Source organism: Bubalus bubalis, chromosome 11 (assembly GCF_019923935.1).
Source record: "Bubalus bubalis isolate 160015118507 breed Murrah chromosome 11, NDDB_SH_1, whole genome shotgun sequence".
In the NCBI taxonomy this organism is placed as follows: Eukaryota; Metazoa; Chordata; class Mammalia; order Artiodactyla; family Bovidae; genus Bubalus; species Bubalus bubalis.
In genome coordinates, this window is record NC_059167.1 from 64,902,533 (window position 1) to 64,927,505 (window position 24,973).

The 24,973-nt window shown below is 36.3% G+C and overlaps 1 protein-coding gene across 4 annotated transcripts in view; it reads right to left on the reverse strand.

Moving 5' to 3' along the window:
• The window catches only part of TMEM62 (transmembrane protein 62), a 45,270-nt gene that overhangs the window by 9,881 nt on the left and 10,416 nt on the right, over window positions 1–24,973 (reverse strand). Inside the window, exons 1-10 of one of the 4 annotated variants that reach the window (XM_006066174.3) lie at window positions 23,413–24,949; window positions 23,005–23,116; window positions 21,593–21,730; window positions 19,204–19,249; window positions 15,359–15,500; window positions 12,634–12,758; window positions 12,369–12,491; window positions 8,866–9,021; window positions 5,199–5,358; window positions 1,015–1,128 (exon numbers count right to left, since the gene is read on the reverse strand). In XM_006066174.3, coding sequence (XP_006066236.3) covers window positions 1,015–1,128; window positions 5,199–5,358; window positions 8,866–9,021; window positions 12,369–12,491; window positions 12,634–12,758; window positions 15,359–15,500; window positions 19,204–19,249; window positions 21,593–21,730; window positions 23,005–23,116; window positions 23,413–23,592 — 1,296 coding nt within the window. In that variant the 5' untranslated portion in view covers window positions 23,593–24,949. Of the gene's footprint in view, window positions 1–1,014; window positions 1,129–5,198; window positions 5,359–8,865; window positions 9,022–12,368; window positions 12,492–12,633; window positions 12,759–15,358; window positions 15,501–19,203; window positions 19,250–21,592; window positions 21,731–23,004; window positions 23,117–23,412; window positions 24,950–24,973 lie in introns of those variants that run through there. The other 3 variants (XM_044925140.1, XM_025295824.2, XM_044925141.1) reach the window with 3 other exon arrangements.

Consider the following 24,973-nt stretch of genomic DNA (forward strand, 5'->3'; position numbering starts at 1 on the left):
GGGAGATCTGAGGAAACTAGACTGTAAATTGCCAAAGACTCTCTGAAAGACAGTTTGACAGTGTATATTAAAAACTAAAAAATAAAAATATTTATTCATTCAAGAAATACTTATTTGAAGGTCTACTTGTGTTAGGCATACCAAAAAGACATTCTTGCACTCATGGGACTTATCTTTTCATGAGGGAGAACAGACCAAAAACAATGAATATAATAAATAATTTTAAAATCTGTGTAATTATATAAATTATATAATAAATAAATGAAGCATGTAGAATAATGTGTCCATTCTTTGATCCAACAATTCATTTCCAGAAATTTCCAAAAAACTAATAAATGCAGAAACAAGCAATATTTTTGCAGTAGAGGGAAAAATTGGAAACAAATGCTCAACAATAGGGAAATGGTCAAATAAAGTAAGGTATGTCTATGACAATATAATGCAGCCAATAAGCATCATTTATAAAACAAATATGATGTAAGAAAACCATCAAAACAAATTCCTCAGTAGAAAAAATCAAATGGAAAGAGAATGAAAAGTATATTACCATTTTATAGTAAAAACTTATATCCAAATGTAAATAAGAGAAAAATAAACAAATAGTATTATAATGAGAAATACAATGGTTATAATGGTTAGTGTGATAAAGGAATGATGTGGGGTTCATTATACTTCATTTCTAAATTTTCCAATTTTTCTATATTAAGCATGTATTATTTATGTGGGAAGAAATATTATTTTTGAAATATCCTAATTTAGCACAGTTCCTATAATTTCCTTAGTAATCCTGTTTTATGTCATCACTTAGAACCAGGTTCAGAACAGATACTACATGTCTGTGTCTCCTCTTCTTTTAATTCAAATCAATTTAAAGTCATTGTATTCTTCTAGACAAACAACTAAACTTTTAATTTGATAAGGTTCTGCTTTCTCATCACATGAGTATATTATTTATGACATCAGACCTACCAAATCTAGTAAAAACATATATAATAGTAAGTTGAATTTACTCACCACAGTACAATGGTCAGTAAGGAGAATAAATGATGCCAGGGGATCAAATCTGAGCTGAATATCCTCTCGAGCTGAAAATATGTGTTGAGCACTCTTACTTCTTCCAGCAGAATCCTAGTAATAAGCACAATAGGGAAGCAACACTCATGTACAAATATGTACAATGTTCCAAGATTAAGTTTCCAATAATTTTCGTCAGTTATCTCAGAATAAGTGACACCTTTTTTCATTTATTTTTGAGTCTTCCTATGAAAACTTCATTTTTTTTTCAGAGTATCTTCGTACTTTATTTTTTTTTAACTTTAAACTTTTTCTTTTGTACTGGGGTATAGCTGATTAACAATGTTGTGGTAGTGTCAGGTGAACATATGAGCATTTTAAAACTTCTTTTAAACTTTGTAATTCTAGATTTGAATTGGAAATATCAGTGTGTATCACAAAGTACTCTTTAAAAAAAAAAATCTGTATTTCCCTTTGTTTATTGAAAAGACCTAAAAACAGTAATGAGCTAGCTGGGCTAGTGCCCAGATTTTGGTCTCAAAATAAAATTCCCCACTACAAGAAACCAATGCTCTGTAGAGAAATAGCTGATTCCAATTCTTGAGTAAGAAATGCACAAGGGCTCGGAACATCTTTGTACCAGAAAGAAAGAAAAGTTAACAAGGACTATTAGGATTGTATCAGAGGACTTAGTGGCCAACTTAGACTCAACTTAGGCCAACTAGCCAAAGATGGGACAATTGAGCATCAGAAAGAATAAATGCAATGGAGTGAAACATACCAACCACGTTTTTTTAAACTATGAATTCATAATGATACTGAAAGACTCATTTGGTTATGTTTGGTAGATGGTAGAGAACTCATTATTCTGAAAACGGATTTAGAAAAGGGAAGGTGGAGGATGAATGAAGACTTTATCCTGCCTTTCCTGTATGAACTCTGTATCTGGGTATCAAATAAGTGAGGCAAATTTCTTCTTTATGGGACTCTTCTAATTAATACTCATATAATTAAGAGTGGCAATTTGAATATCACCATTTTATAACTCCAATGAAATAATGTATCTAGTCTCAGACTATCAATAGGTACTAGAATTCCCACAGTGAATGGAGGATAAGCCAGCATTGTGCTGGCACTGGCTTGTCTTACAAGGGCCAATTGCTACATGTTCAGGAACTTGGCACTCCAGTGTTCCTGCCTGGAGAATCCCAGGGACAGGGGAGCCTGGTGGGCTGCCGTCTATGGGGTCGCACAGAGTTGGACACGACTGAAGCAACTTAGCAGCAGCAGCAGGAACTTTGCAGACCAGCTAATGTATCGGTAGCTTAAAACCAGCTACTGGAGGAATATTTATACTATGGAAATTGGTATATATCAACTTCTTCCCTTCAAACATGCCCCAAGTTAGTGGTTAAACATTTACCAGCACACAACTATGTAGGGTCAACAATATCTACATACAGTGATCAATTTTAATATTCTTAAAAGAGAGACAACCAGATATTATAGGCTTCTGATAAAAGCATAAACCACCAAAGGAAGTATTCCCGCCAAAAAACAGAGACTCAAATATGATCAAACCTTAAAATCTAACTACCAGTTATAGAAACTAGAGGGAGTGGAAAATCATACTACATGATACCACATGGATACAAACAGCAAAAATCCAGAATACAGAAACACTACAGGATAAAAGGCCCAGTTTCCAAAGCAAACAAATTGCAAGGGGGGAAAAACGGAGGATGGAAAGGGAACCTATAGATTAAGAAACTGAAAAGACAAATCAGCTAAATGCAATATTTGAGCCTTGTCTGAATTCTGATTTGAATGAACCAAATGCAATATAAATGACAAAATGGGAAAACTGGAACATTAGCTGAATAGTTTGAAATTAAGGTATAAGTGTTAATTTTTCAGGTGTGATATGGTATTATCATTACTTTTTTTAAATAGTTATCTTTTAGTGATACATACTGTCATATGAATATTTACACAGATGAAATAACATTGTGGTACAGGGAGAAGTGGATGGGGTATAGATGAAACAAGACTGTTCATGAGTTGATAATCTTTAAAGTTGGGTGATTCATTAAAGTTGGGAATTCATTATAGTATTATCTCTTTCATTTATTTTAAAAATTCCCTATCATGAAAAGCTTTAAAATAGCAAAAAGAACTTGCACTGGTGTTTATCAAACTTTTATTTCTCAAATTTTCTTACTCTGAATTACGTATTCTTGGGTTTTTTTTTAAGTTCTTATTTTAATGCAGCGATTCTCTTTGAGAGATAGAGATTTCTAGAGTTTACTCTTTAAATTGGCAAAGCAGGCACAATAATCTTACATTATGGTTCTCAAACTTTAGTGCACATCAGAATCACCTGGAGGGATTGTCAAAGCATAGGGTTAGCTTTCATCTCCCGAGTTTCTGATTCATAGGTTTGGGATGGGACCTCTAATGAGTTTCCAGGTGATGTTGATGCTACTACTTCAGGAACCACACTGAGAACTGACTGAAAAGTCTAGTTGGTACTAGGTTGCCTGGAAATGTACAGATATTCAATAAATACATGCATAGATAAAATAAATCAGTGTCTTCTCCCATGAAGTTTTCTCTCAGACTCATCTATATGTAAACTGTATTTAAAAGGACAGAATTTTCTCATTAATGAATAAGGGGACTAGGTTCCCTATTTTAGTATTCAGTAGACTAATTTCTTAGAATTATATTCATATAGACAGAAAACAGATCAGTGGTTGCCTGAAATGGGGGTGGAAGGAAAGCAGTTGCAAAAGGGCATAAGAAGACTTTGGAGGGAGACAGATGGTATTGATTGTAGTAATGGTTTCAAGGATGTGTAAGAAAGTCAAAACTCACCAAACTGTACTCTTAAGTATATGGGGTTTTAAATATCAATTACATCTCAAAAATGTTAGAAATATGAAACATATAAAAATATATGTTATTTCACATTTTTACTAAGGATTCAACTAAGCAGGCAGAAATGTTTTGAGGAATGTGAACTATGGTTTCTTCCTTATAAAACAAGCAATCCAAAGATTTGGGAGTTCCACCTTCCTGCAAGGAGCAGGTCTATGGTTGCTCTCACTTCTTCCCCGTGACTGTAAAGATAGGGAACAATTTATTCCACGTGTACTTATATCTTCAAGTCATTTTAAAATAAGCCAACTTCTAATATGAAAGACATTAAGGAGAGCATCCCCTCCTTCCACATGCTATCTGTGAGTTTCTTCTTCCTTCTAAGCAGATGGGTGGCACTGCAGAGTGCCTTCTCCTGTTTCCTCATCTATGAACTGGAGATAAAACTTACATCATGGAAGATTGTTACATGATTTAGTAAAAAAAAAAAATTCTAAGTGTCTTAGAAGAAGCTCAGTAAATTGCTCCTTCCTGCTCAAAATCTCTCTCTGTGACACACATATAAAAAAGATGAGAATAATTACATGTGTTTTCTGAAGGATTACTTGGCAATCTTCAAACTAAGACTTAACATTAAAAGATTAGCTTAAAACTGTCATCAAACCATACTGTGGTAAAGATTGACGGGCTTTTTTTCCAGAAACTAATTTTTTAGCACAGTCTACCACCTAACATGTTTCAGTGTATTGATAAAACTGCTCTATTTTGGTAATGATGATCACTTTCTACTCTGGCAGGTCTGCTGAATTAAATGCCCCACAAGCTGAATCAGAAAAGGGATAGGCAGGCAGTTCACTGCATGCACTATCAATGCCCACTCCCCAAACAAAACATCTCTTTGATGCCTTGAAAATTCTCTTAGGCTTTCGAAATAGTAAACACAATTTTCCTATACTTGGAGACAGCAATCAAAGGTGTGGACACATAAATACATGTGACTTATTCTATTATCTTTAGGTATATTGGGGAAATTCTGGCCCAAGTTGGAAGAAAGCAAAAGAATGATTCCCTGGGATTAAAAAAGAGGGAACTGCAGTCGGTAGTCACACACTCATGTTCTCTGCCCAGTTTTCAGTCTAACAGCAGAATTGCTCCTGAGTGTCTATGTTCAGAACATATTAAATCCAGTGTATTCAAAATTTTTTACTTAGTTTTATCTTAATCAACTGACTAAAAAAAAAAAAAATCAAAGTTCAATGTGGTTACTAATCATTTACATACCAAGTTGAAAATTACTAACTTACCTGAACGATTACTTCTATGTTATGTGTCTTATTACTGTAGTTTCTTGGGTTCCACTTTAGTATGAAAATAGGACCAGACAAATGACTAGCTTGCCCTAAAGGAACTCCATCAATCTTAACTGCAACTGAAGTAATGGAGGATAAGGAAAAGGCCAAGACTCTAAAATGAAAGCATAAATGCATGGTTTTAGGTATTTGCCATTGTTTCTATAAAGAAGAATAACCCTGTTATAACCTGAAAAGATGTAAGTACAGTAAAGCTTCCATCGGTTGATCTTCAGGTTCCTGAGATGTGGAACCTGTGGATTCAACCAACCATGGATTGAAAATATTCAAAAAAGAAAAATTTCACAAAACTTGCATTTGCCTTGCACCAGCAACTATTTACACAGAAGTTAAATTGTATTAGGTATTATTAAGTAATCTATTGTTGTTCAGTCACTAAGTTGAATCCAACTCTTTTGCAACCCCATGGAATATAGCCCGCCAGATCCTCTGTCCATGGGATTTCCCAGGCAAGAATACTAGAGTGGGTTGCAATTTCCTTCTCCAGGGGATCTTCCCGACCCAAGGATTGAACACGCATCTCCAGCATTGCATGCAGATTCTTTACCACTGAGCCATCAGAAAAGCCCATAGGTAATCTAGGTAAGATTTGAAGTATAGGTTATAGGCAAATACTACACCACATTACATAAGGGACTTGAGCATCTGTAGACTCTGGTATTCGCAGGGGGTTCTAGAACCAATCTCCCTCCCAGAGAAGGGCAACTGTAAAATAGACCATTACACTCTGCAACTGTTCATACAACACTATTTATATGATCTGATTTCTTTGTAAACAGTGGCTTCTGGAGTTGTATAACTCAGCAAACCTGAAAAGGTGAGAAATTAGAAACTATTCTAAATATAAATCTGATATGCAGCTCCTATCAAGAAATGTAACCGAGAGATATATGTTCCACTTACCTAGTAATCAAAAGAAATAAAACAGCTTGGTACCCTTTTTTTTCCAGAATAATGAGTAAATATTTTTAAAAGTACAGTATCCAATAACGATAAGAGTTCTGTGAAATTTGCACTCCTATTTCTCGGTAACATTATAAATCAGTACCTGTTTTCAAAAATAATCAGGTTCCTTGTACACTGTTGGTGAGAATGTGAAACGACACAGCCAATATGGAAAACAGTATGGCAGTTTCTCAAAAAATTAAACAGAATTACCATATGGTCGTGTCCAACTCTTTTGCAACCCCATGGACTATAGCCCACCAGGCTCCTCTGTCCTTGGGACTCTCCAGGCAAGAATACAGAAGTGGGTTGCTATTTCCTTCTCCAGGGGATCTTCCCAATTCAGGGATCGAACCTGGGTCTCCTGCATTGCTGGCAGACTCTCTGCCAACTGAGCCACCTCAACAGATGAATGGATAAACAAAATATAGTATATACATGCAATGAAATAATATTCAGCCTTAAAAAGGAAGAAGATTCTGACACATGCTTCAAAACTGGTGAAGACAGAATTCCTTGGTGGCACAGTGGATAAGAATCTGCCTCCCAGTGCAGGGGACATGGGTTCGATCCCTGGTCTGGGAACATTCCTCATGCCTCAGAGCAACTAAGCCTGTACACAACTACTAAGCCTGTGCTCTAGACCTTGCAAGCCATAACTACTGAAGCCTGTGCACCTAGAGCCTGTGCTCCGCAACAAGAGAAGCCACTGTAATGAGAAACCTGCACATCACCAACTAGAGAGTAGCCCCAGCTCGCTGCAACTAGAGAAACCCCAGGAGCAAAAATACAACCAAAAATAAACAAATAAATCTTTTTTTAAAAATGGGTGAAGACATTACACTAAATGAAAGAAGCCAGTCACAAAGGACAGATATATGATTCTCCTACATGAGGTACCTAAAGTAGTCAAGTCCATAGAGACGAAAAGTAGAATAATGGTTGCTGGGGGCTGCTGGGGGGAGGGATAATAGGGAGTTAATGTTGAATGGGTACAGAGTTACAGTTTTGGAAGTTAAAACAAATGGTGGTGATGGTTGTAAAACAATATGAAAGTACTGTACACTAAAAATGGTTAACATGGTAAATTTTATGTATATTTTACCAAACATTTGTTTAAAAGAGTAATGATTCTAGTTGCAAAAAAATAAAGTAGTTAGAAAACCTTTATCAACAGTCACAAAGGAATTCAAACTATTTCAGCTAGAATCCCATTTCTAGAACTCTATCTAAAGCAATTATTCAAATGAAGGAAGAATCTATATGCATCAGATGTTCATCCTCAAATTAGAAGAAAATCTAAAAGATCACCAAGAAGATAGGAAAATAGTTATATATACTATGATCCATTCTCTCTGTTGACAGAAAAAAGGTAGGAATTAGAATACACTGTACCCTATGATTATGACTATGTAAATACATGCCTGAAAAAGAATGCCTGAGAAAGAAAACTCATGTTAACAATAGTTCTATTAGGGGGTGGGGGATGGGACAGGAATACACATATAATCCCATTACCTTATTTTCCAAAAGTTATGTCATGCTATTTTTCAAAATAAAATTTTAAGAAAGTATATTAAAACAAGTGTCCTTATGTTTGCAAAAGGTTATAAGTCTCTTCCAAAAGGAATGGTAATGTTTCATTAAGATTCTATTTAATACTACTCAGCCATAAAAAAGAACAAAATAATGCCATTTTCAGGAACATGGATGCAACTAGATATTATCATAGTAAGTAAAGCAGGTCAGAAAGAGAAAGACAAATACACTATGATATCACTTATATGTGGAATCTAAAACGTGACACAAATGAACCTACCTGTGAAATAGAAACAGAATCAGGGACGTAGGGATAGAATGCCAAGGGAGAGGGGAGTGGGAGAGGGGTGGACTGGTATATATAGAATAGAGAAACTACTGTAGAGCACAGGAAGCTATATTCAATATCTTGTGATAAACCATAATGGAATAGAAAATGAAAAAGAATGTATATAAATGTATAGCTGAATCACTTTGCTGTACAGGAGTAACTGACACAACATTGTAATTCAACTATACTTCAATAAAAAATAAGTTGGGATGTCCTTGGACGTCCAGTGGTTAAGACTCCATGCTTTCACTGCAAGGGACATAGGTTCAATCCCTGGTCGGGGAACCACGATCCCCCATGCTGCACAGCAGAGCCAGAAAAAATTAAAAAAGAAAAAAGATTCCATTGACATATACTGTCAAATTCATACACCAAATGAATTTTCAATTCCATAAGGTTTATATAGTTTTTGCTTTTTTGAAAGGCTATGTAGCAAAATTTTAAAAATATATATTTCTGATATATAACTTTGTTAAAGTAGGATACAAATGAATAGATACATCATGATTATGGCAATGTAAAAACATGCATGTACAGAAGCTGAAATAAAAGAAACAATAATGGTAGGATTGTGGGTTTCTAAACTTTTTTTCTAATTTCAGCAGCTTAAAAACTATGTATTTTTTAACTGAATGGGAATGAAATAGTAGGCAATGTATATAATGTTTAGATTGTTGATAAAACTAAAGTGGGGCATCTCATAGCTTTCACATGAGAATGCAATCACAATGACTTATTCTCTATCAATAACAAAATAAAAGTAAATTCTGAAAAATTGCTACATACCTGATGTGTGTTGAGTGAAGGAGTCTTTCTAGTGGTTCATGTTTAGCAGAACTATAGAGAAGTGACTTAGGATTAGTGATAAGAACCACAGGCCACTCGCCAAAGATCAAATCTGCAAAGCTAAAGAGGTCATGATCAAAAGCAAAAATCCGGTACCTAGAGACCAGAGAACAATGAGGTAATTTAGTCATTTCATATTTTAAGAAGGACTGAAGGATAAAAAACAGAACAAAGTTAAAAATATAAAATTATACTTTCTGAGATTACTTATTGGAATGCAGAGTAAATAATATTGTTCCTCTTTCTTTCCTTGTGCCTTTCACTTTTACATTTTGTCATATGTGACATTTGTCACAATTGGAATCTGACTGAAACAATGAATTTTCACTGTGTCCTAAAATAATGCCTGGTATATAGCATGTATTCTTAATTTTTAAATAAATGTTTATTGAATTAAATCATTTGATTTCTATACTTTAAGGCTATTTTGAACCTAAAATATTCATCATAAGCCTAACATCTAACATTCATCCTATCAACAATGCTACATAAAATATTAAAATGAGCACAATTTGAAACCTTTAATTCTTCTTTAAAACATTTCTATAATTTCAAAGAAAATAGCAAAAGTTAAGTGGTTTTGATTTTCTAAATGCACATTGAAAGGTATAACTATTCATTAAAGAGTAAGCAAAGTTCTGTATTTTCTAACTTTTAAAACTGAGGAGAAAAATGATTAGCTATGGCAGAAACAATAGTGCTCACCAAATATTCCACGTGCTCCCCTGCATTTCCCAGTCTCCCTGGTATTAGGTTGGGACCTTGTGACTAGTTCTGGCCAATGGGCTGTGAACAGAAGTGACATGTATCACACTTCTGGTCCAAAGTACTTAAGAGTGGGTATGAGTTCTCCATGCTCTCTTCCCTGCCCTGGAATTGAGGTGTTGAAATAGTCATGTTATAAGATGGAGGAAGTCTGAATTCCAGAGTTACCCTGCGTGCAAATTTCCCTGACTCATACTATGAGTCATATTCCCAGTATGAGTTTACAAAAATGAAAAAAAAACTAAACATCTGTTGGGTTAAGCCACTGATATTTCTAGATTTATTTGCATACCCAACAAAGTCTAGTATAATATTACTAACATACTAACTGTTTTTAAAAACTCTTCTAGGGAATTTCCTAGCAGTCCAATGGCTAGGACTCTGTACTTTCTTTTGCTGAGGGCATAGGTTCAGTCCCTGGTTGGGAAACTAAGATCCCACAAGCAGCACAGTGAAGCTGGGGGAAAAAAAAACTCTTCTATTGTACTAAGACATAATATTAGGGCAAGACGGCTGGATGGCATCACTGACTCAATGGACATGAGTTTGAGCAAGTTCCAGGAGATGGTGAATGACAGGGAAGCCTGGCGTGCTGCAGTCTATGGGGTCACAAAGAGTCAGATACGACTGAGTGACTGAACAAAACATAATAAAATTTAAATATTTATAAGGGCAGATAAAGGTTAGTTTCTTTCCGTAACACAAACTCTAGATAAAACCCTAGGGTGGAACACAGGAGAGCAGGTGGGAAGAGAAAGAAAGGAAATGGTTTCATTAATTAACATGACTTAACTTGTAACTGTAGCATATATAAGAAATCAAAAAAAAAAAAATCAAGAAGTTGAATAAGGTTTAGGAAGGCTACCTGGTAAAAAGTAATTCTAGTCCAGCCCACAGCCTCACCATCATGAACAGGCAGGTCTTAGTTCAAAGTAATTACAGTTGCCAAATAATTAGAGGCTTCAAGCTTAGCTCTTACACAGTTTCTAGAAAAGCCAACTGAAATGAATAAGTACTTTCCAAGATATAAAACTTCTTTTTAATTAATGGAAGTATAGTTGACCCTTGAATAATGCAGGGGTTAGGGGCACCAACCCTCAAGCAGTCGAAAATCTGAGTATGACTTCCCAGTCAGACCTTCATAACCTCAGTTCTGCATCCATGGATTCAACTAACCACGGATTGTGAGGTACTGTAGTAAGTACTTTGTGAAAAAAATCTGAGTATACGTGGACCTGCACAGTTCAGACTGTGTTGTTCAAAGGTCAACTGTAGTTAAAAATAGCAAGATAACATTCAGCTTAACAAATACTTACTGAGTATCTAACATCTTCATAGCACTGGGTTTAACAAAGTTAAATAGCAATTGATATAAAACAATGAAATGGTAGTTATCTATACTTATACTTGCACTTAAATAGTTCTTCTCAAATATATACTGCATTCTTCTCAATAAATATATATTCAACTATACTGTATGCTTTTGATAAATAAGTTATGTTTTCTCTTCAAAACACTTTAACCCTAGAACTACCATATGATCCAGCACTTCCACTCCTGGGTATATATCCAATTTAAAAAGATACATGCACCCCAATGTTCACAGCAGAATTATTTACAACTGCCAAGATATGGAAGCAACCTAAGTGTCCATCAACATAAAAATGGATAAAGATATGGTATATATACAATGAAATAATACTCAGCCATAAAAAAGAATGGAATTTTGCCATTTGTAACAATGATGGACTTGGAGGGTAGTATGCTAAGTGAATAAATCAGACAGAGAAAGACAAATACTATACAAGATCACTTATATGTGTAATCTAAAAACTACAACAAACTAGGGAATATAATGAAAAAGAAAGAGACTTACAGATAAAGAGAATAAACTAGTGGTTACCATCGGGGAGAGGGAAGAAAGGAGGAGCAAGATAGAAGCAAGGGGTTAAGAGGTACAAACTATTACATATAAAGTAAGCTACTGGGATATCATGCAACACAAGGAATATGGCCAATATTTCATAATAATAATTGAGTATGACTTTTAAAAACTGTGAATCACTATATTGTATACCTGTAACTTATACAATATTGTACATCAACTATACTACAATTTAAAAAATGCTTAATAATAATAATTTTTAAAAGTTTAACCTTAATAAAAACCAACTATAATCTATTTGAAGAACTTAAATCACTAATATATTGCAGCAGTAACTAGAAAGGCAAATACAAAATTTAGGGAAAGATATGACATATTTCTAGCCCTAATGTTTCTCAAAGTATAGTCTCTTGAGCATCTGGTAGACTTTTTTAAAAATGTAGTTTCTTGTGTCCTAACCCAGACCAACACAACCAAAATCTCTAGAGTGAGGGCCTGGTAATCTTTATTTTTCATAAGCTCCTCTAAGAGCTTGTGTACACTGCAGTTTGAAAATTATTTCCTAGAGGATCCATTTGAAACTCCAATGTAACATAGCAATGGCAAACATAACTGCTGCAACAAGGTTTCTGCATAAGGATAAAGACTGCCAGATACACATTTCCCTTCAAAAACAGAGAGATATCACAAGTTTTTCCTTAACTGGGATCACTCATGGTAGTGATCAGAAAACTATTATTGCTTTAGAAAAACTTACACATATAAGTTGTATTTTGTGGGGTAGTTCCCTTACCTTCTGTTATCCTTCCAGTCCCCTAGCTCAAGTTCCAAAGGGCCCTGGAAGTGACGAGTGTGCAAAACAGGCATGAGTCCACCAAGGGTATGAAGATGCCCACACAAATAAGCTGTAGCCGAACTAACCAATAAAAAGCAAATGAAATAAATGAACAAAGATAGCTTGTGATGCCAAGTTAATAAAAATACCTCTTTAGAAAAGCAAAATAAGTAGAAAACAGAAAAGACCTAAAAACAATCTTGATTTTGGAAGCCTGTCTCACCTCATTATTGACCGAAGTCCTGGTGATGGAGAAAGGATAGTGGATGTTGTAAAGTGTCCAAACCAAATACTGTGGTTGCTCCAACTACTTTCCTTGGCCAGTAACAAAAGCTCCTCCATCTGTTTCTGAAATCGGAGAAAAATAGGAGGAGCTTTAATTAGGGCTCAGGCTGAAATCTAACGTCAATGGATTATATAACTCCCTTGAGGTTTTATAATAAGTATATTATGTCTAAGGCTTAAACTTTACTAAGTTTCTGTATGGGCCTCTCTAAGTTTCAACTGTTTAAACATACATTATAATTCATTTGATCCTAAAAATAAGTCTGCGCTATCTAGGACAGGGATTATTCCCACTTGACAAATAAGGAAACAGAAATAAAGAATAATCTTAAATTACATAAATTTCTTTCCTTACTTCTAAATTTAATCTTCTCAGCCCTGTATACCACAGTGTAATAAATAAAGAGGATATCAAAACTAAGCTTATAAAACAAGATGTACATATATCCAAAGGAAGCTTTGTACCAGAAGGTTCACAATATTCTACTTATAATAGACAAAAACTAGAAACCATCAAAAAAATTGCAGTATATCCATGTGTGTACAATGGAGTACTACTCAGCAGTAAAAAAAAGCACACATGCAGTAATACAGATGAATCTTAGAGATACATTAAGCAAAAGAAGCCAGACACAAGAGTTCATACTTTATGATTTCATTTACATAAAATTCTAAAACAAACAGCACTAATCTATACTGACAGAAAATCAATCAGTGGTTCCCCAGAACTGCAGGTGAAGATCAACAACACAATAGAATTTTCTATAGTAATGGAATGTTCTCTCTTGATTGTAATGAGTTACATCAGTACATACACTTGTCAAAATCCTTCAAATACTCAAAATGAGTGCATTTATTCTATGTAAATCATCACTCAGAAAGATAACTTCTGAAATAACTTGTACATATGTAAATATACATTAATATTACCTGTGAAGTGCTTATAGCAATGAATTCCTGGGTCTTAATTCCTGAATTAGAAATTCAGGCTTTCTAATTTGGTAAGTCTTGGACAAATATGAGAATCTGCATTTTACAAAATAGCTGTTTTTCAGGCAGATTATCAAATTAAACCTTAAAAAACACTATTCTACAGGGTAGCCTTTAAAATAACAAGCTAATCAACTCTAGACTGTCTAAAGACACTCAGTAGTCAACAAAATACACTTTCATTTAATAAAATGGCTAATAAACACAATGCATTTAACAATATTTTGTTCAAGTTCCTTTAAACCCTCATACCACTTTGAATCTTTCGGCATTTAACAATTCTGCTTTTCATTATAGTTAATTCTACACAGGTCTTAAGCCCCAACAGTAGATTAAATATTCTAAGAGGCCAAGGACTTGATCTTATCACCCTTGCATATGGACACATATGTCTTACATACGTGCACATAATCATTAATGAGTTGACATTTGCTGTACCAAGACATGGGCAACCATTGAAGAAAATATGTTTCTTTTAAAGTATCTTTTGTAAGAAAATATGTTTCTTTTAAAGTATCTTTTGTAAGCTTGGTAAAAATTGTTGCTGAAACTATACAGAAAGTCACATCTGAGAACCTCTAAAACATAATCTGAGAACCTCTAAAACATAATTAGAGGTTCTCAGATGTGACTTTCCATATAGTTTCAACCCAGCAACAATTTTCACCAAGCTTACAAAAGATACTTTAAAAGAAACATATTTACTTCAATGGTTGCCCTTCTCTTACCAAGAAAAAAAAAAAAAAACAAACACAGACCATTAGCTAGAAATGGCAACTGTGGGGATATAGGAATATGGCATATTGTAAACAAAGCTGTATGTCCTGCACCTTGCAAATTGCATGCTCCACTTAGTACCTATTCAATAAATGTTTACTTTTGTTGTTCAGTCATTAAGTCATGTCCAACTCTTTATGGACTGCAGCTTGCCAGGCTCCTCTATCATCCACTGTCTCCCAGAGTTTGCTCAAATTCATGTCCATAAAGACACTGATGCTATATAACCATCTTAACCTCTGCTGCCCCCTTCTCCTCTTGCCTTCAATCCTCTTGCCTTAAATCTTTCTCAGCATCAGCATCTTTTCCAATGAGTTGGCTGTTCATATCAGGTAGCCAAAATACTCAAGTTTCGACTTCTGCATCAGTCCTTCCAATGAATATTCAGGGTTGATTTCCTTCAGGATTGACTGGTTTTATCTCCTTACAATCCAAAGGACTCTCAAGAGTCATCTCCAGCACCACAATTCAAAAGCATCAATTCTTCTGTGCTCAGCCTTCTTTATGATCCAACTCTTACATTTGTACATGACATGACTACTGGAAAAACCATAGCTTTGACTAGATGGACCTTTGTTGGCAAAGAGATGTCTTTGCTTTTTAGTATGCTGTCTAGGTTTGTCATAGTTTTCCTTCCAAGAAACAAGCGCCTTTTAATTTCATGATATAAAATGTGAGTTATTCCTTTCCCAGGTTTTGGGACAAGAATAGGAATAGCAATAATAGGGTTGAAGGAGTCAATAATTTCTTCTAGTCATACCCAAAACCACAGTAGAATTTTTCTCAAACATTTCTAGATAAGAATTTGTTTACCTAGGATAACTTTTAAGTGAGCCACGTGTATCTGAAAAAAATAAAATAGGTTAGTGCAAAGGGCAGTGGGATTTTTACTGTACCTGATTTAAAATTCCAAAGAAATTGAAAGGTCTCTTAGGCCCTGGATTAAGGCTGGCATCCAAAGAGATGAAAGAATAGTTGCCAAAGGGAGTACTGTGGACATAACGAAAAGAGCCATCCCTCCGTACGGCAGAATACTTCCTAAAAAATAACAAGACAAGAAAGCTTTAGTGCAATCATAGGAAGACAAAATGAGTTTAAATTCCTGCCCTACTATCACACTATATTTTGACTCCCTTTGTAAAGGAAATTTCCATGATCTGACAGAGAAATACACAAAACTAGATATCAGACCCACAATGGATAAATCAATTAAATTTTTTTTTCCTTTTGTCTCCAAAGATGCAAGCAAACATATTCATCAATAACCAAGCACAAGGTCACCAAGCAAAGCATAAAAGTAGGTGGCTAACTTAAGCAGTCCACTAAACATTTTAAAAGAGATAAATCAGAATCCAAGGAAATGGTACTTATCAGTCATTAAAAATTATAGTGCGTGTGTGCTAAGTGGCTTCAGTTGTTTCTAACTCTTTGAGACCCAATAGACTTGTAGCCTGCCAGGCTCCTCTCTCCATGGGATTCTCCAGGCAAAGATACTGGAGTGGGTTGCCATTCCCTTCTCCGGGGGATCTTCCCAACCCAGGGATCAAACCCTCATTTCTTACATCTCCTGCATTGGCAGGTGACCTCTTTACCACTAGCACTACCTGGTAAGCCAAAAAATATTGTAGAGAGGGCCTCCTAAGTACCTAGCAGAATTCTTGGTGTAGTGAGATACAAAAGTGTTGAGTTCTTAAAACAGGAGTGAAAAGGCTTAAGTCACAATAAAGCCTTGCAAAGAAGTTACTGAGCCAGGAGGAAAATGTTCAGTCAGAACCAGTAAATCTTTTTTTCAGTTTCTAAAAATATATTGAAAACATACACAGGGTCCACATCCAGTAATGAAAGTCCCCATCACCTTAAGTATCAACAGTATTCAGGTGTCCAGTAAGTTGGAGAGTGAAGAGCAAGGAGAAAGGATGGGTAACAGAGTGTACAGGCTTGGCACTTACTGAGTATTTGTTGAATAAATGTGAAAGAAAGTAGAGATTATATTTGGAGCTGCTGCTGCTGCTGCTAAGTTGCTTCAGTCGTGCCCGACTCTGTGCAACCCCATAGACAGCAGCCCACCAGGCTCTTCTGTCCCTGGGATTCTCCAGGCAAGAACACTGGAGTGGGTTGCCATTTCCTTCTCAAATGCATGCATGCATGCTAAGTCGCTTCAGTCATGTCCGACTGTGTGTGACCCTGTGGACAGCAGCCCACCAGGTCCCACTGTCCACGGGATTCTCTAGGCAAGAATATTGGAGTGGGTTGCCATTTACTTCTCCAATATTTGCAGCATACCTTTATTATTCAAATGTCAGAACATTATAAGAAAATATCTGAGTGTCTTATATGATATTTTACCTAACAGTACATGTGAAAGAAATACAAATAAACTTCTGAAATTTAATGTGCCATGAGGGAGCTATTTTTAAGGAACAACAACTATCAAATACATCATAAATATACTGTCATAGATATTACAATTAATAGTCAATTGGTTCTATTACCTCTCTTCCTGATATTTTTAAAATTTCTAATTCAGGGTTTTTTCCTCACTAAAATTTGTATTGATATTTTTCCTGCTTTTTTTTTCACATTTATTCTTCAAGATCTTATAATCTCATATGTATTGTTTCCTTTCCTACATTTTTGACATATTAAAATCCAACTATCTAAAATAAAATTCAGGTATTTGAAAGCAGAGGTTAAAATATACAATAGTCTTTGAATTCTGGATTTTGGCATCTCTGAGGCATTCTAGAGATCACAATTTAACCTCAAGATTTTTTTCCTTCCTTTTTTCCCCTTCCTTTCATATGATACTTCCATAAGGCCTGTATCTCTAACTAAATGTCATTTATTAAATCCAGATAAAGTGTAATGGTTAGAAACAAAAATATAAAGATAAGAAACTTTAAAGTGATTAATAATTTGACTTTTCCCAATTACTAATCAGACCCTAAATCCTGTTAATTCTTCGAAAATGCCTCTTAAGCCCATTCCCATAATCACCATCAAAGATACAAACAGTTAATAAGAAGTGGGAGATTTTCATCTCTGTCCTTCTCTTTTCTCACTTTAACAAAAGAGGACAACCCCCTCTTCCATGTTATGGTGACTCTATCTGTTAACCAGTTATCATCCTCAAATTCATGTCACCATCCCCATATCCATGATCCTCGTTCAGACAGGTCCTCTACTCATTTCCAACCTTTTCCTTTTGATGGTTAGACTACTGTAGGATTTTTCTACTTAGTCTATACAACTCCAATCTCTTCCTTTTTATCCCTATCTCTATTTTGTTATGTATCTGCCCTTTATAAAATACTATTTTCCTATGTTGCTAATCTCCTTAGGAACCTATACTGGATTATAAACTATTATTACCTATCACATCTAAATTTCTATGCTTGTCACTTGACACCACCATGAACTGGCTCTACACTCTCTATCCAATGTTGTATCAATCCTCAAAATGAACCTTTATTCTAATGATAATTTCTTTACTGCACTCAAAACCTCACTCTAGTTTTTAAAGCTCTGTTTATACTCATCCTTTTGCCTAAAATATACCCCTCAGAATATCTTACTCCTCCAAAGGCTACCCATCTTTTAAGACTGGACACAATTTTCACTACTTTTACAAAGTCTTTTCTAACTTGCAACTAGTAGATAAATAGATCTAATGCACAGTATAGTAATAATAATTTTAAAATACTGTATTATAAACTTCAAAGTTGTTAACAGACCAGATCTTAATTGTTTACTCCACAAAAAAGAAACAATAACTATGTGAAGTGATAGAGATATTAGCTAATCTTATGTGATAATCATATTGCAATATATAAATGAATCACACTAACACACTGCACACCTTAAGCTTACATAATGTTATATATCAATTATATCTCAATGAAAAACAAAAATGAAAAATAAAGTCTACTATATGTCTACCCCATGCTAACGTCTGCCTTTTCTGATTTCTCATAGTGATAATTAAGTGTAACAAATAATCTAGCATTTCATCAGCCATTCCTTCATGTTCTTTTCTAACCATTTCCTAAACAATTTTCATCTACCTTAGCTAGACTCACTTGAAGATAGAGAGCATATTTGTTTCTCTCATACTATCCAACTAATGATAGACTCTTAATACTTGCTACTTGACTAATTGACAATGTAGAACAAAGCTACAGGAACAAAAAGTGAAATTACAGCCAAAAGAAGAATTCCAATACAACTGAAACTAGAAAATTGGTTTTCTGATTCAAAGATCCTTTCATATTCATTGCCTTTTTCATATTCATGCACATAAATTAAAAAAAATATTTGTATGACATATTAGACAAAGCACCCAGAAGTGACTGACTGGGCTCTTCAGCCACCCCAGAGGCTAAGAGAATCAGTAGCTTAGTATTCTTAAAGTCCACAGTACTCTGATTGACAAGCTCTGATCTAAATGACTTTTGCTGTATATCAACAGCAAAAAAAGAGTCTGTATAAAATATTAAAAGTACCATTAGCCAACAAAAAGCATTAAATTATACAAAATGAAAAAATAAAGGGCTGTCTAAGCAAACAAACAAAAATGAATCACCAAAATAAATAATGATAAACAACTAAAAGTCTCCATTTTTTTAATTACCAGAGGTTCTTTTCTCTGTTAAAATATGTTATCACCCATTAAGTGAATTGACTGTACCCTCTTTGTAACACATACTCTACATTGTTGTCTATCTTCTGTTCATTACAGTACCTGTAATAATTCTCAACACTCTCCAGACTTGGAATGTTGAATGCATCTAATTAAAAAGAAAAGAGCAAACATCATCTATATTAAAAAGAAAAATGCAAACATGTTAATGACTGAAGAAAAATGACAATTCTTTCAATAATACTTTAGATGACAGATGCCAATTAATTAGACTGGCATTTAATTTTAATTTTTAAAACTTGATAACTTAATAGAATTCAGATTATCTGGAAACTTATTTAAGGCATCTAGTATATTGAAGAAGAATAAGTACTTTGAATTATGCATTACTCAGAATAAATAAATTTGATGTTGTAAGACTGGACCTCTGCTGCTACTATTTTAATCATGTGACTCTGGGAGTCAAGAAGGACTGGATTCATGGCTGATATATGGATCCATGTCAAGGACTTCTAAACAGTAGATGACTTTGATAATAGGGCCAAAGCCCCTATCTTCTTAAGTCTTAAAAAAGACTCAGTAATAAAGAAGTTATATAATGGTAAGCAAAAAGGTTAAGTACATCACAGAATACTTATCTGGAAATAGAATTTCATAGAGCTTGATTGCTTGATTGCAATAGCTAAAATTGTTTATCTGTTTTGACTTCCAAAAATCCACTACATTTCTAATAAACTTAAGAGAATAAGCTGTAAATTCAATTTAGGCCAAAAGAAACATTATCACGTATATAATCCTCTTGCTTAAGAGAACAACTCTGTTATAGTTAAATCTCTTTTTTTTGCCACATGGCATGGCCTACAGGATCTGTTTCCAGACCAGGGATTGAACTCAGTCCACAGAAGTGAAAGCACTGAGTCATAACCATTAGACCACCAAGGAACTCCCTGTTACAGTTAAATCTTAATAAAGATTCATGTATGTATATATACATATGTGTGTGTATACATGCATACACACACATATATATACCATTAGCATTTATGCCTATACAAGTCAAATTAAATGATTATGAACTCTGAAAGACTATCCAAATTATTTAATCACAAAACTCCATTTGATACCTGTTACTTAAAATACGTCAGTAGTTTGGCTTGGAAAACTTTAATATACACAGATTTGCTTTTTATTGCAAAAGAATTTGACCAGTACCCCTAATTAAGAGCAGGAAAATAAAGGGAATGTAAACACACCAGAGAAAGTTGTAAGCAAGAACCCTATCTTTAATTATAATTTCTAGCCGATTTGTAAGAACTATAGTTGACACTTGAACAACACAGATTTGAACTATGTAAATCCACTTACATGATAATTTTGTTCTATAAATACATATTACAGTACTACAGATCCTTAGTTGGTTGAATCTGCAGATGCAGAGGGCCAACTGCAAAATTATACCCAAATTTTCAACTGCCTGGTAGTTGGTCCCCCTAACTTCCACATTGTTCAAGGGTCAACTGTTTTTTTGGTTGTTTTTTTTTTTGGTAATATTTATTTGTTCATTATTTTTGGCTGTACTGGGTCTTCTTTGTTGTGCATATGGCCTTTCTCTAGTTGCAGTGAGCAAAGGATCAACTGTTTTTATAGAAAGCATTTTCTAATCTAACTAATAGCTGTGTATTTCACCAGATAGAATTTATAAATATACCTTTTGAAAAAATATATAAAGGTATTCATAAGCAATGAATAATAAAATGAAGCAGACAAATGAAATACTTAAATAACCCAAAAGGAAGTCAACCTTTATGAAATAAACAAATTTACCATCAGGACTCTCGGAAAATAGTTCATTTTCTTATTAACATAAAAATCACAATCTAAAAAATTGGGAAGGGGTTATCCATTTCTTTCTACGCATATGTGGATATACTTGTCACTCAAATTTTTAAATATATATAGCAAAATTCAATCTTTGTGATGTACAGTTCTAAAGATATTGACAAGCACATAGTCATGTATCTACCAGCACACTCAAGACACAGAACAGTATCTTCACCCCCCAAAATTATCTCACGATGGCTCTTCATAGTCAGCCTCTTTATCGCCAACCCTTGGCAACCCCAATCTGTTCTCTGTCTATAGTTTTGCCTTTTCTTGAATGTCATATAAATGAAATTATATAGTATATAGACTTATGGATTTGGCTTCTTTCACTTAGCAAAATTATATCTTTTTAAGCATCCTCCTCCATAGATTTTGCTATATGCTTTTCTCCCATGAAAAGAAGAAAGAAATCATACCAACTTCCCCCTCAAGGCCTAATAGTGACATCTGAAGTTTTAATATCACATATTACAGTTGTATTTCTTAGTTGTGGTCTTCAGTGTATGTAAACTTATAATGTCCCATTTTATAATTTTACAATTTAAATTGGAGAATCTGGGCTCCTATAAAGATCTAGTCTTAATTATAAGTGGGACTTCACTCTTACCATGATTTCCTTTGATATCAAGCCACTTGGTTTTTTCCATGACTTTTGTCTTCTTTAGAATACTATGGTAAGTTTGCCATTCTACCTCTTGCTGCATGGATCCCAAATTTTCCTTTGTTTTGGCATCTGTCAGGTCTCCTGTAGGTGTACAAAAGAAGGTAATCACAATGCAAAGTAAAGCTGGACTGGGGTTCAACTTTTTTTTTAATGCACACTGAAGAACAAAGATATTCAAAGTACTCAACATGTTTAAGGATAACCACTATGAATCCACCTGCATCCAAAGCAAGTCATCTAAATTAAGATTCTCAGAAAAAATAATAATAAGATTCTTGGGACTTCCCTGGCAGTTCAGTGGTTAAGACTCCGCACTCCCAACGGAGGGGGCACAGGTTCCATCCCTGGTTGGAGACCTAAGATCTCATATGCCACAAAGTGCAGCCTAAAAAAAATAAAACAAGATTCTCAGCAAGGATTTTTTGTTTCTTATAGGTCAACAAGTGCCTATATAACCTCCTGTTACATTAGAAATGGGAAACTATACCTTTAAAGAGAGCTGTAAAAATGCATCTTGTAACTCTGATAAATTGAAAACTCTTTAATAATAAATTCCAGCACTTTGGGCAGTTGCCTAATATCTATGGCAACCTAATTTTCCAAACCCCAAATCAGGAAATGTGATCTAACAAAGTATTAATTTTACAGCAAGAAAATCTGGAAGGTGTAGTTTGGAAAATGAAATAGAAAATTTCTAGGAAATTAAGCAGTTGAAATTGAGTCATCCATAAAATGAGGACTTCATCATATCGGCAGAGATGTTTCTGTAAGGTGGGCAAAAGATGAATTTCCCAAGGGCCAGGATAGAAGCTCCTTTAGCTTCTTCTTCAACACAGTTGGGAGCAAAGGGTTTGGGGTTTGAACACTCCAGGGAACCAAGTCACAGAAGTAGGAAGGGGTGGAAAAAAAAGGGCCCGTCAAACAACTGACGGTATAAGAACGATTAATACTGCAAAGAAAATGGAAAAGTTTAATTTAAAAAAGAACAAGAATATAAAGAGAAGGATGAGAACTTTTCATTACTGGTTAAAGGCCTTTCCTTAATTCTCTCTCAAATCGAGAAGTACAACAAGACAGATACAGATACAGCAGACAGAACACTAACATGAGAATCACGTGCCTTGCTTCTACCGCCAGGACGAAACCTTGCTATGGCAAGTCATTTAGCCCGGATTTTGACTCGTTTATCCACAGGCAAAGGAAATTACAATATCCCATCTCCTCTGCAGGAGGAGGGCTCACCTGAGGCTGCAGCTAAAGTTTTCCTAACGTCCCTCAGTTAAAAGGTTGCAGCACTGGTTGCATTCTACCACTGGGACCACAGGACAACAGGACAGCACGGCAATCGTCCCTACCTGTTGCTAGGACGAGAGCTGGTTGAATGATGTCAACAGTTTCAGAACAGAACTTCTCTAAGTCTACAGCTCTGCCTGGATCGTGAAACCTGCTCAGGTGAATGTCGGATATCTGCCGAAAGCGGATATTGAACAGAGATCTGAGTCAGGAAGAGGCGGCACAGACCGAGATGACCCAGCGGCTGTCTCCGGCGGAAGAAAAGGCAAAGACTCATAGCATTCACGATCCCCCAGGGGGGACCAAGCACCACCACCACCACCACCCCTCCCCCAGCGCAGAGATTGGGCCGGAACAGGGGCGGGTCGCGCCCCAGTGGAAACCGCTGGCGTCTCATACCGCTTGGTGCCCGCTCTGAAACCCCATGCGCCCCACCACCACCTCCCCAGCCTGGGCGCCCGCTGCGTCACCTGCAGACCCCAGAAGATGTTGCTGGCTCCGGGACCCGGCGCAGGGTGCGGGCTCCGGGGAGTGCGGGGCTGGGGCAGTGGTGAAGACCGGCCGGCCAGGCCGTAGTGTTCCAAGAACACTGCCGCCAAGGCCGCGGCCGCCAGTCCGGCGACCACCCTGACTGCCAGCCCTGAGGCCATTCAGCCCGCCGGAGCGCGGCCCTCGTGTGCGTGGCCGGGGCTGGGACCAAGCGGCGCCTGCAGGGAACTGCTGTGGCTGCACTTCCGGACTCTATGGTCGCGCGGCCTAGGGCGCCGGGCTGGTCGGCCGCCACCTGCACCTGCGCCTGGCCGTGCACCTGCCGGCGGGCCGCGCTTTTAGGGTCGGTTTGCAAATGTGATACTGGGGAAGAAAGGAATCCGAGTCCCCCAGCGCCACTCGCGGCTGCCTAGGCGCGGCAGGGAAGGATCCTAGGTCAGGGAGGCATCCTAGGTCAGGGAGGCGGAGGCAAGCGTCCCGGCTCCGCCTTAGTCAATCACGCTTGACCTAGGTGGTCGATTTCCTCGTAAACCGGAGTTAATAATACCTCCAGAGCGTACTTTGCAGGGTTGTTATGAAAATCAAAGCTTGTATGAGGACGCTTTTTAAATCGCTGTACAAATGTGGCAGGTGGCTTCCTCTGGTCCCTTCTGATTATCAACAACGTCGCTGTTAAGTTTTCTATAGATTTCATCCATATGCTTTGTGAGAAAATTTTTTTCTTAATCCTCATTTCATGGGCGCTTGGTTACATAATGCTCTAAAACAGTGGTGTGCCATTCGTTTAATACATTTAAAAATACTTCTTATGGGCTAGGTATTGTTGCTTAGGTGCCAAGTAGTGTCTTACTCTTTTACAACCCCATGGACTGTAGCCCACCAGGCTCCTCTGTCTGTGGGATTTCCTAGGCAGGAATACTGGAGTGGGTTGCCATTTCCTTCTCCAGGGGAACTTCCAAACCCTGGGACTGAACCATCTCCGACAGTGGAGGTGGATTCTTTACTACTGAACCACCAGGGAAATTCCACAGGTGGGAGGACCCTGAGGTAAACCAAATATGGACTCAAACCCAGATAAAGCAAGATGATTGGCCAGAGGAAACTGGGAAGAAATGCCCCATATAAGTGATTCAAACTACCAGGAGGGCATGACTCTCTCTTTGAGACCACTCTTGTGTGTCTATCCACATGTACTCTTTCCCCTCTAAACACGTTACTTGCTTCACAACTTTCCATCTCTTTGTGGAAATTCATTTCTACAAAGCCAACTGGCCAAGGCTTTGTTACTGTCCACTGGTTCTACGGGTCTAGTGGCGAAGATTCAGGGCTCTCACTGCCATACCCTGACTTCAATTCCTGGCTAAGAAACCAAAGTCCTGCTTCAAACCACTGTGGACTGTGGCCACCCAAGTTTAAGGACACAGCAACAAGTCAGCAGTCTGCAACCTGGAAGACTGTCTTCACCAGAACATGACCAAGCTGGCACCCTGATCTTAAATTTTCAGCCCACAGAACAGTGAGAAATAAATTTGTTAGTAAAAA